At 57.3% G+C, this 15,410-nt stretch overlaps 1 protein-coding gene across 6 annotated transcripts in view; it reads right to left on the reverse strand.

Moving 5' to 3' along the window:
• Positions 1-3,701: 3,701 nt before the first annotated feature.
• Positions 3,702-15,410, reverse strand: part of SORBS3 (sorbin and SH3 domain containing 3) — a 38,988-nt gene continuing 27,279 nt past the window's right edge. For 3 of the 6 annotated variants that reach the window (XM_030552079.1, XM_030552082.1, XM_030552080.1), the window contains 10 exons: positions 15,254-15,291; positions 12,432-12,574; positions 10,515-10,606; positions 9,954-10,000; positions 9,153-9,267; positions 8,075-8,200; positions 6,456-6,983; positions 5,987-6,093; positions 5,421-5,527; positions 3,702-5,164 (listed from right to left, as the gene is read on the reverse strand). In XM_030552079.1, coding sequence (XP_030407939.1) covers positions 5,103-5,164; positions 5,421-5,527; positions 5,987-6,093; positions 6,456-6,983; positions 8,075-8,200; positions 9,153-9,267; positions 9,954-10,000; positions 10,515-10,606; positions 12,432-12,574; positions 15,254-15,291 — 1,365 coding nt within the window. In that variant the 3' untranslated portion in view covers positions 3,702-5,102. Of the gene's footprint in view, positions 5,165-5,420; positions 5,528-5,986; positions 6,094-6,455; positions 6,984-8,074; positions 8,201-9,152; positions 9,268-9,953; positions 10,001-10,514; positions 10,607-12,431; positions 12,575-15,253; positions 15,292-15,410 lie in introns of those variants that run through there. The other 3 variants (XM_030552081.1, XM_030552083.1, XM_030552084.1) reach the window with 2 other exon arrangements.

The raw sequence follows: 15,410 nt of genomic DNA on the forward strand, positions 1-15,410 counted from the left end.
TCTGGAAGAGAGACAGTCACACTGGCACCAAGGTGCCAGTCTGGTGGGGTGGGTGGTCAGTCACTCTCATGGGCTGCCCGGGCCAGAGGATTCCCCGTCCCCAACAAGAGAAAGGACGTCTCTCTCTAAGAGCTCAACTCTAGCTCAAGTGACTGGCTGCAGGCAGGAATCACTGGATGGAATTCTCTGGCCAGCCGGCGGGACGCAGCTCAGACTGGCTGGTCACAAGAATGGCTCCCGCTGTCCTTACGATCTACGAGGGGGCACAAGTAGGGCCAGGACGACAGAAAGAAGATTGCATAGGGGCTTCAGAGGCTCACACAATCCTTCCCCACCTTCCCATTTCTCCTCTGTAGACCCCATTCCTACCACAGGCCTCACAGCCCTGCGTTCATTACCTTGGAAGAGACAGATTGCAACACCAGGGTCAGAGGCAATGTTGCCTGTGCTAAGGAACTGTGGCCAGTCTCATTGACAACTGTTATTTCTCTCTCACTTCCTCTCCTCTGTAGCTCCTTGCCCCACATTGGGGTGGGGGCAGGCTGAGGGATGCTCTGTAGGATCTGATACAATTAAGTGCCTGTGTGTGCGTGCCACTGCCGTGTACTGGGTGAAATCAGAAGTGCTCATCTGTGTGGCATAAGCACTACACTGCTGCCGGCTGTTGGAGAATCTCCTTTAGCTCAAGTGGCAGGGGCCTGTGATTTTGAGCAGGGAGAGCCGAGTTCTGTGCATGCTGCTGGTGTGATACTCTCTAGCATATAGCAGAGCGACCGTGGGGCTGGAGGTCTGGTACAATAGCTGCCTCCTGCTGGCAGCCCCAAGACAACCTGGAGTCCTCAAATCCTGACACCATCTAGGCACAGCTCCACGGAAATGCAGCCACCTCTACAGTGGGAGGTGGTGACCTGGCAACACAGCGCAGCCCTTGTGTGAGGGGAAACCTCAGCCAGAGGCAAACTCCAGCCTATCAGGGAAATGCCCTGGACCCTTTCATGGGAAGGCAAGGCAGACAGAACCTGGTTTTACAGTTCTACACTTAATAAACGGGCTGGCACACGGGTTAGCTCCTTCTGATGGGGAACAAAGCGTTCCCAGGATTTGAACTTGTGGCTCTGAGGAATCTCAGTCACCCACCTACTGGTTGTATCCCAACTCTGTCCCTTCCAGCGATGGCACTCAGCAGGCAAATAGCACTGCCTGGTGACTATTCTGCAGCCACGCAGTGCAGAAGGGCTGATGTTGCACCTGTAATTACAGCCCTTCCTGCCTGGCTGCTGACCTGAGGACTACCTGCCCCGATCCTTCCCCATATACATAGTTCCCAGGCCAAGGGGCACCCTGCCCACTCCCACTGATTCAGTGGGGTTTCCTGCTGAGTAACTCAGAGCAGAAGGTGGCTGCCAGTGTGTCCAGCCCTGTTCAGACTTTATTCTCTGGGGTGTGGGGAGCCTGCCTGGAACCCAGGGCCCACCTTTCACTTGTATGAAATCAGGGAAGTTTGCAGCCACCCTTGTTCCTAGCAAGGGCCTGCTGTGTTCCAGCTGTGGAACCTCAGAGCCTTCTCTCAGTGCCCAGAGATACTACCATCCAGGAATCCCGCCAGTGGGTCCCAGCACTGCCACTAGGATGGGTCAGTGTAATGGCCTGTGCAGCCCAAATCACTGAGACCTCCAGCTGGATTTGCATCAGGTCTGTGGAGATCCAAGGCGAGCTTAGGGAGAGGAAGCTCAAGGCCAGGGCTGGAAAGCAGCAGTACAAACATTGGGCCAATGTTGTCCTAACCCCTGGGTTGAGCCAGGCCCTGTTGAATTGCCAGCCCCAACCACCAGAGTAGCTACAAGAGATTCTGGGGCAGGAGTAGGCTGGTCCCGCACAACTGAGGCCAGGAGGCTGCCCGGGGTGAGTGTCTGTGAGGGAGCAGCTGGAGGCTACTAAATCCCATCTGCCCCAGCTCGGAGCAGCTGCATCTTTCATAATATGCCAGCACCCCTTTGGGAGCTGCTCACGAAATAACCTCCTGGCACTCACAGAATGGTAGGACTGGAATGGACCTCGAGAAGTCATCCAGTCCAGTGCCCTGAACTCGTATTATCTAGACCATCTGTGATGCATGGCCAGAAAGGGTTAAACATCCTGCAAAATAAACAACCCTCAAAAGACATGTGGGGAGATAATGTTTGTGTTTTTGTGTATTTACATACATAGTATGAGTAGGGTGACAATGTAATCAACGGTCCCTGTCTACACTGCATTCTCATAATTCAGAGGTCAAAAGAACATCTTATCATTTAAATGACTTGTAAACACGGGCTATCTCTGTATTAATCTCTCTTTGAAATGTATAGCAAATAATCTGTGAATGGTGGAGGAACATGCAAATTGCCTTATGTTAATTCTATAGCTAAGTACCAGTGATGGACCTCCTCCACAGTCATCCTAATTACCTTTTGAACTCCCAACTTGTCAAAACACATGAAAGTGTATAAAAGATCCTTAGGTCCTGATTCTGTCATCTCAGAGCTGCTTAAGCTTCATCAGGGAAAGTTTGAGTTGCAAGACTGAGGTCCCAGTTACGCTGGTACGCCCTGAATATGAGTTTTGGACATTGGACTATGACCTATGAACTATTTCTGAAAGAACTCTTTGCAACTACACAGCTCACCGTCTCTGCTATGAATCTGCACCTCAGTGAACTGAACTCACGTCTGTATGTATTTTGATCTTTTAACCATACTCCCTCTCTTTTGTTTTTAAATAACATTTAGTTTAGTTAATAAGAATTGGCTGTAGCATGTGGGTAAGATCTGGAATATTCAATAACCGGGAGGTAATGTGTCTGATCCTTTGGGATTGGTAGAACCTTTTCTTTTATATGATGAAATAAGATTTACAGAAATTTTCATCATATTTGACGTGGGTACCTGGATGGAGGCTGGATCATTTTAAGGGAACTGTGTTGTTTGGACTTCTGAGTAACCAGTAAGACAATAGAGAAGTTGTTTTGTGCTGGTTGGTAAATCTAAGTATCGGAATATCCACCACTTTATGGTGATTGTCTGCCTCATTCTTTGCAGTTCACCCTAATTGAGTGATCATAGCTGGCTCCCCATGAGGACCCTGGTCACACCCTCCCTGACAGGTGTTTGTCCAACCTGCTCTTAAAAATCTCTAATGAGGGAGATTCCACAACCTTCCCGGGCAATTTATTCCAGTGCTTAACCCCTCTGACAATTGGGAAGTTTTTCCTAATGTCCAACCTAAACCATCCTGGCTGCAGTTTAAGCCCATTGCTTCTTGTTCTATCCTCAGAGGACAAGGAGAACAATTTTTCTCCTTGTAACACCCTTTTACGTATTCATGCTTGGCCTGCGCAGGTCTGACAGGGCGCATTGTGCCCCATCGTCTGCCATCACCACACAGAGTGCGAAGAGATGCTCTGGGGAGTGCTGAGCATGGAGTGACTGGCGAGCAGCCGAGCTGATACAGAACAGAAATGGCTTTACCCAGCAGAGAGCAAGGGGAGCACAGGGATCCTAGCTGGGACACTGCCCACTGCTCAGAGCAGGTCTACCACACGCGGTGCATCCTGGCATTGGCAACAAGATCGTCTGCCTCAGGGTTCCACTGGCCACAAGGTGCCCTTTGCCCTGCCGCATGGATTCCTGCCCGTCCCTGACGAACACGAGGCGGGGCCTTCGCATGGGGTGAGGCTGATCTTTAATAATAGAGGACAAGCAGATCAGGTTTGCGGGCACGTGAGCCGGCTCTTTACAAGCAGCTTGGAGGAGACTGCCCTCCCCGTGTTCCCCCTCGCCCCCCCACACACAGCAGGAGCACTGGAGAGGCCAGCGACCTTGCAAGCGTCAGCCGCATGCAGGCACAGGGTTCAGCACAGCTTGCTAGGTCAATGGAGGTGCAGAGGGCGGGCTCAGTGCCTGCTTCCCTCCAGAGGTCGTGATGGAGCTTGGGGGTTCAGCTGGAGGGAAAGGACTAACAGCCCCTTCCCCCAGGATGCAGACGCCTTCGGCAGTGAGGCACAGACTGGCAGATACCTATCAGGTGGGCACAGGGCAACACTTCCTGCCAGGGAGAGCCCTGGGAGCAGGGATGGGGACTGGTCCCCATCGGAGGGAGCCCCATGGGGGTAAGGCTGGGGGACTGGTCCCCGTTAGAGGGAGCTCCACAGGGTGTAAGGCTGGGGGACTGGTCCTGTTAGAGGGAGCCCTATGGAGGGGGTGGGGGCAGTGACTGGTCCCCGTTAGAGGGAGCCCCACGGGGGAGGGAAAGGATAGGGACTGGTCCCCATTAGAGGGAGCCCCACCAGGGGTAAGGCTAGTGGACTGGTCCCCGTTAGAGGGAGCCCCACGGGGGGTAAGGCTGGGGGACTGGTCCCCGTTAGAGGGAGCCCCATGGGGGGTAAGGCTGGGGGGTTGGTCCTGTTAGAGGGAGCCCCATGCGGGGTAAGGCTGGGGGGTTGGTCCCCATTAGAGGGAGCCCCACAGGGGAGGGAAAGGACAGGGACTGGTCCCCATTAGTGGGAGCCCCACCAGAGGTAAGGCTGGGGGACTGGTCCCCGTTAGAGGGAGACCAACGGGGGGTAAGGCTGGGGGACTGGTCCCCGTTAGAGGGAGCCCCAGGGGGGTAAGGCTGGGGGCTTGGTCATGTTAGAGGGAGCCCGATGGGGGGTAAGGCTGGTGGGTTGGTCCCTATTAGAGGAAGCCCCACAGGGGGTAAGGCTGGGGGTTGGTCCCCGTTAGAGGGAGCCCCATGGGGGAGGAAAAGGACAGGGACTGGTCCCCGTTAGAGGGAGCCCCAAGAGGCAGTGCTGGAAGCGGAACTGAGTGACTGGGGACAGGGAGGAGGGGGTCTGTTACTAGGAGAGGCAGGGGCCTGTCCCAGTGTCAAGCTCCCTAGCAACAGCCACCAAAAGGGTCCTGCTGGGAATGTCCATGGGGGCGGGGCTGGTCTCAATCCCCATCTCCTCTCCTCGTTCCTCTCCTGGTCTCAGGGCGCGATGCCAGCTCTGAGTAGGCTGTAGGAGCCTGAGTCACAGATGCAGCTTCCTCTTGGCTCGTGCTGGGATGCGGGGCAGGGGGATGTTACACAGGGGCAACGTAATTGCCAGGGAAGGTGCCGAATTTCTGGGTTCTCCTGGACACACCTGGGGGGAAAACAAAGGGAGGGCCGTGAGGGTGGGGTCTGAGACTGCCCTGTAGGAGAAACTCACCTCCTTCCACCTCTGCCGGACGGCCCTGAGGCTGGTGTTCCCTACATGGGCCAGCCCCGCACCATCCCCTAAGGTGCCCCCGCTGGGAGAGGTTGGGACTGGAGTCACTGGGAGCTCCTGTCCTGCTCCCCCCAGCACTCCCATGGGTAGAGTCTCTCCCTCCCCCCTGCCATTAGGCTAGCAAACGTACCCACAAACCAGCCATCGTCACACTGCTGCATGACGTCCACCCGGTCCCCTTCATGCAGCTCCAGCTCGTCCTCGTTCTGAGGTCTGTACTGATAAATGGCCCGGAACCTGAAAGGCACCATCAGCAAGTGAGACCCTGCTCCCACCTCGGTGCAGCTCATGCACTGGCCTGGCCCAGCGGGTTCTAGGAACCGAGCCAGGCCCACCGAGCCAGCAGGGCCCCCTCCCTCCCATCAGCCACTCCTGCACTGCATCCACAGAGACAGGTGTGTTGGGGGCGCTCAGCCCACCCACAGGGGGTCTGCAGTGTTGGGGGGGCCGCTGGTACAGCTGCCAGCAGCATCCGCTGGTCGCAGCTCACTGAGCGAGCAGCTCTGAAAAGGCCCTTGTTTGGGGTAACAATTCAGACACTGTCCCAGCCCAGCGTCTCAGCAGGGTGTCTACAGCCAGCCCTCGGTACGGGTCACTTCCCTGGGCTGGCTTGGCCGGCTTCCAAATGGAGTAGGGGTCCCTGCTCCTCTCCGCACCTCACCGAGACAGGGAAGCCGCCAATCCGGCTACACTTACGGGGTCCACTGTATGCTGGAGCCGTTGTCAGATGGGGGGGCCTTGGGCAGGTGCCCAGCACTGCCCAGATGGCAACCTGCAGGTACTGGGGCTTCAAGGGTGGAGCTCTGCAAGGAAGAGGGAAGAGGTTGGTGTGCTAGACAACAGAGAGCAGCGCTGCGAGAGGGGGCCAGAGGTGGAGGGGATGGGCACTCCCACTGCGTCACTGGGGGAATTAGCCCACTGGTGTGGAAAAGGGAGGGAGAGAGAGAGCCCAGAGGACAGACACTGACCCCTACACATGAGGGGCTAAAGGGGCGTGTGGTTGGACTCCAGGGGTGTGTGCAGGTTCACCAGCTGTCCTGGGACAGCTGCAGGGGCTGCACTGGAGGGAGCTGGGGTCCTTGTGCTGCAGGCTGGGCAGGGCAGGGACCCTGGGGCAGGGCGATCCAGGGAAGAAAGGACTGAAGGAGAAGCACGATTGTCTCACCTGCCCAGGAAGCGAGGAGGGCGCTGCAGTGGGTGGAGTCTCCTGTGGCCGGGAGGGACCCGGAGGCTGCGGGCTCGGGCTCAGACTCACCGGGGAGAGCAAGGTGGTGCTGGGGGCCAGTTGGGGGTTCTGGGGCCCCTGGAGGAGGCTGGATGAGACTCCGGCACGCTGCAGCTTGGGGGAGACAGGGAAGGTGAAGCCAAAATGGTGCGGAGAGGACGACAGGGCGCCCCCCTCTGTGCCGCGCTGTTGGGCAGTGGGAGAGCCTGCCAGGAAGGAGGACGAGGGATTGGAACGCGGGCTACCAGGCGAGTGCAGCTGGGCCGGTGAGCCTGTGTGAGCCAACAGCCTTGGGGAGGCAGGGGCAGTCAAGTTTGGAGAGGCGGGGAACTCCTCTGAGGCCTTGACCCGTGGCTCCTTCAGCACTTGTACGTAGTTGGCCGGGAAGATGCCCTGGCGGTTGGTGCCAGAGATCCGTCCCTCATACCAGTTCTCATCCACCTTGCGGACCAGACAGATGCGCTCGCCCTGTGGATGGAGAGAGGGGCAAGGTTAGAAGCCCCCGGGATAGGGACATGGGACATAGCACCCGTCAGCCTCTGTTGCACCTGTCGTGAGACTTCCTGCCCTTCCAGAACAGACCAGCTCACCCTGGTACTCTTATCTCCTGCTCCAGCAGGTCCAGCCAGTCTGGTTTCCTGCCCCCTAGCCCCACTGGTCTGTCCAGTCATGCAACGTCCAGTCCAGCCAGCTGCACAGTGCTGTGCCACGGAGGGGAGTGCTGCTGGTGCTGAGCAGCTCGGCCCCCAGAGCATGCAGCCTGAGGGTGATGCTTGGTTTTAGCCCAGCAGGCGTCACTACGACATGGTTCTTTGCAAGTGGATTCAGTGCTGGGGAAGAGCTCTGGGCTGGCCACTCTGGAGACAAACACCTTCTGAGCATCCACAAAACAGGTTTGGGCCAAGCTCACCTGATGCTAACCTCTGAGGGCAGGACAAGAAGCAATGGGCTTAACTTGCAGCCAGGGCGGTTTAGGTTGAACATTAGGAAAAACTTCCCAGCTGTCAGGGTGGTTAAGCACTGGAATACATTGCCTAGGGAGGCTGTGGAATCTCCATCATTGGGGATTTTTAAGAGCAGGTTGGACAAACACCGGTCAGTGATGGTCTAGATAATACATAGTCCTGCGTGAGTGCAGGGGACTGGACTAGAAGACTTCTCGAGGTCCCTTCCAGTCCTATGATTCTACGATGAGCCATCACCCCACACATGCCGCATCCCCAGCTCAGTCCCCAGGAAAGACCAGTGCAGAGAACTACACTGCAGGGGTAGGGAGGGGATGGAGGGGTGAGCCGGCATTACATAGGCTGGGTCCCTCTCCACTATGCCCCGTCAGGGACGATTCCCTGAGGCTGCCAGCTACAGGGCCAGGCGCTGGTCTGAGACCCAGCAAACACAGTTCATGGAGGCCAATGAACAGCTGTCAGATGGGAATGACTTTTGGTCACTACCAGCCTGGGCTGGCACTGAACTGATGACCTGAAGCCTCTGCAATAAGCTTCCTTGTGACCGTTCTGTGCTCCCCACGCCCAGCACCCCTTACCGGGCGGGTTCTGTACCTTGCGGAAGGACAGCTCCACCGCCAGGTCCCCTTTGAAGTTGTACTGGGCCAGGGCCTCTCCGTACTCCAGCACCTGGATGGTGGGTGGCTTGATGGGCTTGGGCACTTCGGTGGGAGATAGGATCTGTTTGGAGAGACAGGGAGCAGGGTAAGCAGAGCACGGCAGCAGCTGGTGGGAAGCTGTCTGTCTGGAGCGCCCCATCCAGCCCTTGTCTCAATACCACCCCCTCCTGCTGAGGTGGGGCATGTTCCATTTCAAGACCCCCAGGTGTAGGGGAAACGGGTTAACCCTTTCAGTGCTGCTGGCCCTCTCCCTGTACCCTGCTATCAGTCAGTCACATCAATGGGATATTAGGAAACGCCTGGTCTATTCTAGCTCCGCAGGCTCAGCACATCCAGCCTGGTCAGCAGCAGCGCAGAGCAGATCTGGGCTGTGCTTGGGAAGAGGGAGCTGTCGGGTCTGGAAGCACTCGGTCCCCACTGGGGGGGCAGCTGGTCCTGCCAGGGTTTCCGCTGTCCTGGTGTCTGGGTTACCTTCAGGCTGCGGGAGGGGTTGGAAGAGGGTGTTGACAGGGCCGGCGCTTCCATTTAGGTGACCTAGGCAGTCGCCTAGGACACCTGGATTTGGGAGGGCGGCATTTTGCCACCCTCAGCGGCAATTCGGCGGCGGGGGGTCCTTCTGTGCTCTGGGTCTTCGGCAATTCTGCGGCGGGTCCTTCACTCGATCCGGGACCCGCCGCCAAAGTGCCCCGAAGACCGGGAGCAGTGGAAGGACCCCCCCCCACTGCATAATTGCCGCCAACGACCGGGAGCGCGGAAGGACCCCCGCCTCGGGCGCCAAAAACCCTGGCGCAGCTCCTGGGTGTTGATGGCTGCCTGTTCAGATGCAGGCGTGATACCAGCACTGGCCACTAGAGGGCACGTCTCTAATACGCCATGCACCAGTGCCAAGAGCTGAACTGAGAACACTGTCCAGGGAGCAGCTTGCCAGACTCGATGCCGAGTGCGGAACCTGCCCTGGGCATGCTCCCCTCCTGTCAGGCTTGCAATCGTGTTTGCACCAGCCCCGTCCTTACCTCCACGTAGTTGGAGGGGAATATGCCCACCCTCCCATAGTGCTCTCCTTCCAGCCAGTTCCTGTCCACCTCCTTGTGGATATAGACGATGTCTCCCTTCTGCATGGTCAGCTCCCTGAAAGGTCAAGGCATAGTGTCATGGCCCACAGGCCCTTCCCGGGGGCTGGCGCCTGCCCCCTTCAGCCAGCAGCTCCCTAGCCCCTAGAGACATCCGCGGGGTCAAAGAACCGCCTGTGACTCCTGATGCTGGGCTGAGTCCTGGCTCCCTGCCCTCAGCAGGGACACACCTCAAGCCCTGGCTGTAGGGAGTTCACTTGCTGCTGACCCGGTCCTGCTGGATGCCCATTTTGCAAGGGGCCATCCCCCCACTCTACTGATGATGGAGCCCGAGGCTGAGCCAGGCATTAGTTTCATCCTTCAGTACGTGCCAGCCCTGCTCTGGTCCGTAATCGCTCCTCTGGTTAAACCTCACCTCCATGTATTCTTCTCTGGTGAGGTTAGACCCAGTGAAAGGGAAGTCGGCACCCTCTTCCCAACCTGTCCCAGCTGCTCTCCTATATCTGCAGGAGCAGCCAGGGGACAGAGGGGCTAGTCCACTTCGCATAGGCCAGGTCCCTCTCCACCACTCCCCGCCAGAGACGATTCCCTGAGGATTCAAACTGACCATCTAAATCCACCCAGGAGAGGGAGCAAATACAGGCCAATTCCACAGACAGAGGGAGATGGCTACACTGATAGGAACAGACCCCTACAGGGGACCTCGGGTCTGGAAACAACAAAGATCCACTGAGTGCCACTTACTTTGGGGACTCAGCCTGGAAGTCAAACTTGACGCGAGCAGCTTTCATCTGAGGTGAGGGAGAGAAAGGGTCAAAGAGAGTGAAACCAAATCAGATCACAGCCAGACCCCCGGAGTCCCAGGAAGGTCCTGGTCCCAGGCCCCCAGCCAAGTCCAGTCCCTAGAACCCAGCCTCCTACCTTACAGTCACTGATTCCTGAGGGAGACCCAGAAGCCACCCACTGCTTGGTCACTCCTCCCAGTGCTCCTGGGTCCCCTGAAGAGATGCCAGCCCCTCTCGCTGTCTAGTTCTTCTCTTCCATACACAGATCGGAGGCAGTCTCCCTTGTCTAGGCCCCCTAGCACTGAAGCTAGCTCGGTGGCATCTGTGGTTACTGAGCACCACGGCAATCCCCAGCATCAATGACTGGCGCCAGGCCCGCGCTAGCTGGATGGAAAGTGACCTGCTGCCTCGCCAGCTGCAGACACACCTGCAAGCTCTCTCCCATGTCTCGCCAACCCAGTGTCCCAGCTCTGTCAGCTGCAAGTGAAGGACGTTTCCAAGGAAAAAAGCCGTGCCTCACCTTCTTGTCCTCTCTCCTCACTGGTCCATCCACCGCCTCTATAGACTCACTCTCATCAGCCAAGGGGCTTTTCCCAGAGTGGCCTGGGGGATCTGCAGAGAACCATGAAACAAGGGCATGAGCACGTCAGCCTCTCCTGACAGCCCCCGTGGCTGAGGAAGGCGGGTGTTACGAGGAGACACCTGGCACTGTTCCAATACATGAGGTTCCTCTGAATCTGCACAGAAAAGACACCAGAGGAGGTGCTTTTCCTGTCCATATATCCAGCCATCGGCATGGGAGGGGTCCACATACCACATGCAGCTGAGTTGGAAGGACCAGGATACCTGGGTTCTGCGTGCCTGCACCTCTCCCAGACTGCGAAGAGGCAGGGTAGTCCAGCGGCTGGGAGTCAAGAGACCTGGTTCTAGTCCCAGCTCTGCCATGAACTTGGATGAGCTGTTTCCTCTCTCTCTCTGTAGGCTGAGGACGATCATTCAAACCCACCCTTCCAGTCTGGACTCACTGTCTCAAGGAATTAATAGCGCCCCTAGCTCATCTCAGATCTCAAAGCACTTTCCACAGGAAGTCAGTGTCATTAGCCCCATTTTACACTGAAACTGAGGCAGAGTAGGGAAGTGACTTGCCTGAGGTCACCCAACAGACCAGTGGCAGAGCCAAGAACTGAACCCAGGTTTACTGAGCCCCAGTCCAGTGCTTTATCCACTTGGTGATACAGCCCATTAACATTCTCCTTACAGCTCACAAGCACAAAGACTCCTTTGCATCTACCAAAATAGACTCAAATAAGCAAATTTCTGCCAATCCAGCTGCTCCCCAGTGAACATGACCAGAGCTTGGCTACTGGGGTACATCTGCATCAGCCAGAGCCCAAATTACAGCTCTCTGACTGTGACACCATCCACCCTTAGGCCATTCATGTGGAGCAGCACAATAGGCCCAGAGCCAGGGCTTGGGTTGGGCCAGGAGACAGCTGTGCACCCACAAGCTGCTGACCCGTTCTCCAGAATCTCCACTTTAATTTAAAAATAATATGTTAAACATAAAAACAATGGCCGTACTGGGTCAGACCAAAGGTCCATCCAGCCCAGTGCCAGGTGCCCCAGAGGGAGTGAACCTAACAGGTAATGATCAAGTGATCTCTGTCCTGCCATCCCTCTCCACCCTCTGACAAACAGAGGCTAGGGACACCGTTCCTTGCCCATCCAGGATGGGTAAGCCAGTTCTTATGTTCTTACTTATGTTCTTATGTTGTTGAGGTTGGGAAGAAAACCTTGAAAACTTGAAACACGTGCAGGCAATGCAGTGACATCTGCCTGAGTCAGCAGATAGCGTGCAACAATCGCTCTGAGAGGGGCGAACTGCCCCATTCATCTCAGTGCAGGTTAGCTCGGATGCCATCAGTGACACTTAAGTGTCAGCAGAGTTAAATAGGTCACTACTCCAGTGGGGAGAGCTTGATTTTTGGGTGGAGCTTGGAAGAGCACGGCTCCCTTCCCCCCACCCCAGTTCGACCTCTGCCCAAAACCCAGTGCAAAGGGAGGAGCCCTTAGATGGCTGGGTTGAGTCCACGGACAGCTGGGAAGCCATATTACTGGGGTGCGGAGGGGTGGATGAGACCAGTGCATGTAGTGTCTTACATACAAGATCTGACCACAGGTGAGGCAGAGAGGGAGGTGGGACGAGGAAAAGAGTCCTCTCCAAGGGGAAGGGGAAAGACAGATGTCAAGGTAGTATTCAAAGCAGAGGGAATGGCTCCATGGTTTGGGGGGGATTCCCAGCAGACAGGACAGTATGAGTGAAGGAGGGATTGGAGAGGACTAGAATAGAGGAGTGAGCAGCAGCAGGGGTATGGAGGTCAGAGAGGCAGAGGGGAATAGTTCCTTGAAGGACACGGCTGCATGCAGAGATCCTCACCTTTCCTGGGAGGAGACCTGCTCCAATCGCTCGTGCCCACGCCCAGGCCCGCTCTCTCCATGCTGGGGCTGGCAGGTGGGCGTCGGGAAGCGGGGGGGCTCTGCCCCAAGGCAGGATGGGAACGGCAGGCAGACGGTAGGCTGCTGGAGCAAGAGCAGAGAGTCAGTCAGAGAGACTATGGGCCTCTGTGGATAACCAGGCCCAAAACCTCAGGGAGCCCCTGCCCAATCCCAAGAGGAAATCAAGGGACCAGGTCATGGCTAGTGATCCATAGGGAGTGATTATCTGCTGGGATGTGCACACAGATGCACACCCCATGCAGCTACACACAGACCCTGCATGCCTGCCCCACAGACAGCACCCCTACAGACTGGTGCCACAGCTTCGGGAACAGCTAGAGCCTCCTATTCCCTGGTGGTGGTTGGCTTGGGAATCCTAAGGGGTGTAACGTAAGCAGGGTGCTGACAGCATGGCATGCGCCTCACCCCCACTGGGATGGGTTCCTGTGATGGAGAAGCGGGGTAACTGGGGCTCCAGTTTGGGAAGGGAGAGAGCTACCAGGCAGCCTACTGCACTCCTGGGACAGCCCTGCCCGGACCCCTTGGAGCAGATGCACAGTGTACCCCAGCTCAGCCAGGGGCTGCTTCTAACAGGATGCCGAGGGCACAGACTCCAACCTCCGACATTACTTCACCAGTGCAGAGCTGTGGCCAGGAGCAGCTGACACGGGGTGTGTCCCTGCTGGGGCCCACCTCCACCGCCCATGGAAAACAAACCAGCCCCATCGCTGGAGCCGCCCAAAGGGAGTCTCTGAGCAGCCAACCAGCCCCACCTGGCTGCCAGGCAACCAGACACAGCCTCTGCTCTCAGCCTGCTTCCCCTCCTCCCCGCATGGCCCCAAAAGAGCCAGACCCCTGCTCCCGCCCAGAGAGCCAACCCCTCCCTACATCTCACCCACAGCCAAACCAGGAGAAGGCTGGGGGTCAGGACTCCTGGGTTCCGTTCAAAGCTCTAGGAGCAGGGTGGGGTCTAGTGGGTTAGTGTGGGGGGCTGGGGGTCAGGACTCCTGGGTTCTCTTCGAAGCTCTAGGAGCAGGGTGGGGTCTAGTGGGTTAGTGTGGGGAGCTGGGCGTCAGGACTCCTGGGTTCCGTTCAAAGCTCTAGGAGCAGGGTGGGGTCTAGTGGGTTAGTGTGGGGAGCTGGGCGTCAGGACTCCTGGGTTCCGTTCAAAGCTCTAGGAGCAGGGTGGGATCTAGTGGGTTAGTGGGGGGAGGGGCTGGGGGTCAAGACTCCTGGGTTCTCTTTGAAGCTCCAGGAGCAGGGTGGGGTCTAGTGGGTTAGTGTGGGAGGCTGGGGGTCAGGACTCCTGGGTTCCGTTCAAAGCTCTGGGAGCAGGGTGGGGTCTAGTGGGTTAGGGTGGGGGGCTGGGGGTCAGGACTCCTGGGTTCTAGTTCCAGCTGGGGGAAGGGAACGACAGGAATCTGGGTTCTTGCCTTGCAGCTGCCCCTGCCACTTCCTCTTTGCCCCTGTGGGCCATTGCCCTGGTCAGGTCCCGGCACGTCCTGCCCCCTCAGCCAGAGTGGGTACACTATGTTTGCCTCCTACCCTGGCAGCCAGGCGGGTAGTGCTGGTTCCTCCCTCCCCTGCGCAGGGCCGCGCGGCAGGAAGCACTGAGACAGCAGCAACAACAAGGAGTTGGCAGGATACAGCCACTTGGCTAAAGTTTAACTTTGAACTCTTAAAGGAGCAGCGCCTCTTTCCCAGGCACCTGAATGATGCTGAGGGAAAACAAGTGGGACTCCGGAGAGGGTGCATGGCAGAGCAGGACACCCCAGGGAGGGGCACCCTACCCTATGCCCCCCTTGTCCAGAGACAGATAGGGAGTGGACTTCCCTCGTGACTCACTCCCACCCCTCCTTCCCGGGAGGCTCATATGGATCCACTGCAGCCTCAGAAAGGAAAGCAAAGTCCTAGCTTCTTGCAGGGCCTACCTGCCCATTGTTTATGGTAGGACCCACAAGTGGAGTGTTTGTTTTTGATTCCTGTGGCTGCAGGAACAGAATCTGAGGCTTCAGGGGAAGGTTTCCTGGGAATTCTGCTTAACTCCTTGTGACTGATGGTGAGAGAGAGCGAGGAACCGCCCCAGATACTGAACATGCTGAAAGAATGTGATGATCTGCTCCAAAATGAAAGTGCATGGAAAGAGCAGACAGACCCCAGGCTCCGAGCTCAGGTCACGCCTATGCTGGGAAACATCTGCGTTGCTGTGGGGTGGGACCTGACAGAGCCCAATGTGAACTAAACTGGCTGGCTGGAAAATCCCCACAATGGGGGCAAGCGACCCGGGAAAGACACCTGGCTGGGAGCTGCAGCCCCGTTACCTGCAAGAGAGCAGTAGGCTGTCCAGGGCAGTGGTGGGCGCTTGAAGGTGTGTGCTCACCCAGGCACACCCTGGCAAAGAGGTCCTCCAATCCCTTCCCAAGTGCCCTCTACCCCTGCTGCCCAGAACAAGCGGTTCCAAGGAGCCCCAACTCTTGAGGCTTAACTTATGAGCAAGGGGCTCTCCTTTCCTTCCTCTCTTCTCCTGTCACACCGTTCCTTTCTCTCTCTCCGCCTCGCTCGCTCTTCCTGCCTTCCCTTCAGCTCTCCCTCGCTCCCCCCTTTTCTGCACCTCTCGTAACCCGCTCTGAGCTCACCAGCCCCAGGCAGCTGGGTGGACCGAGCTGCTTGCAGGATGACGCCAGCTAACCAAAGGCTGCCTCACCTGAGCGGGGGGCGCTGGCGTGCCAGCCCCAACACCCCGTTTTACCTGGCTGTACTCACCGGGCGGCGGTGCAAGCGCAGAGAGACGCCGAAGAAGTCTGCAGGGAGAGACAGCGAGAGAAGGGGGGAAAGAGAAAATTAATCATCCAAGAGGCTGTCTTGTGCGGGAAGCGGAGTCTAAGTCCTGGCAGAGAGGAGCCAATAACAAGCCAGAAGG

This window comes from Gopherus evgoodei, chromosome 2 (assembly GCF_007399415.2).
Source record: "Gopherus evgoodei ecotype Sinaloan lineage chromosome 2, rGopEvg1_v1.p, whole genome shotgun sequence".
Lineage (NCBI taxonomy): Eukaryota > Metazoa > Chordata > Testudines > Testudinidae > Gopherus > Gopherus evgoodei.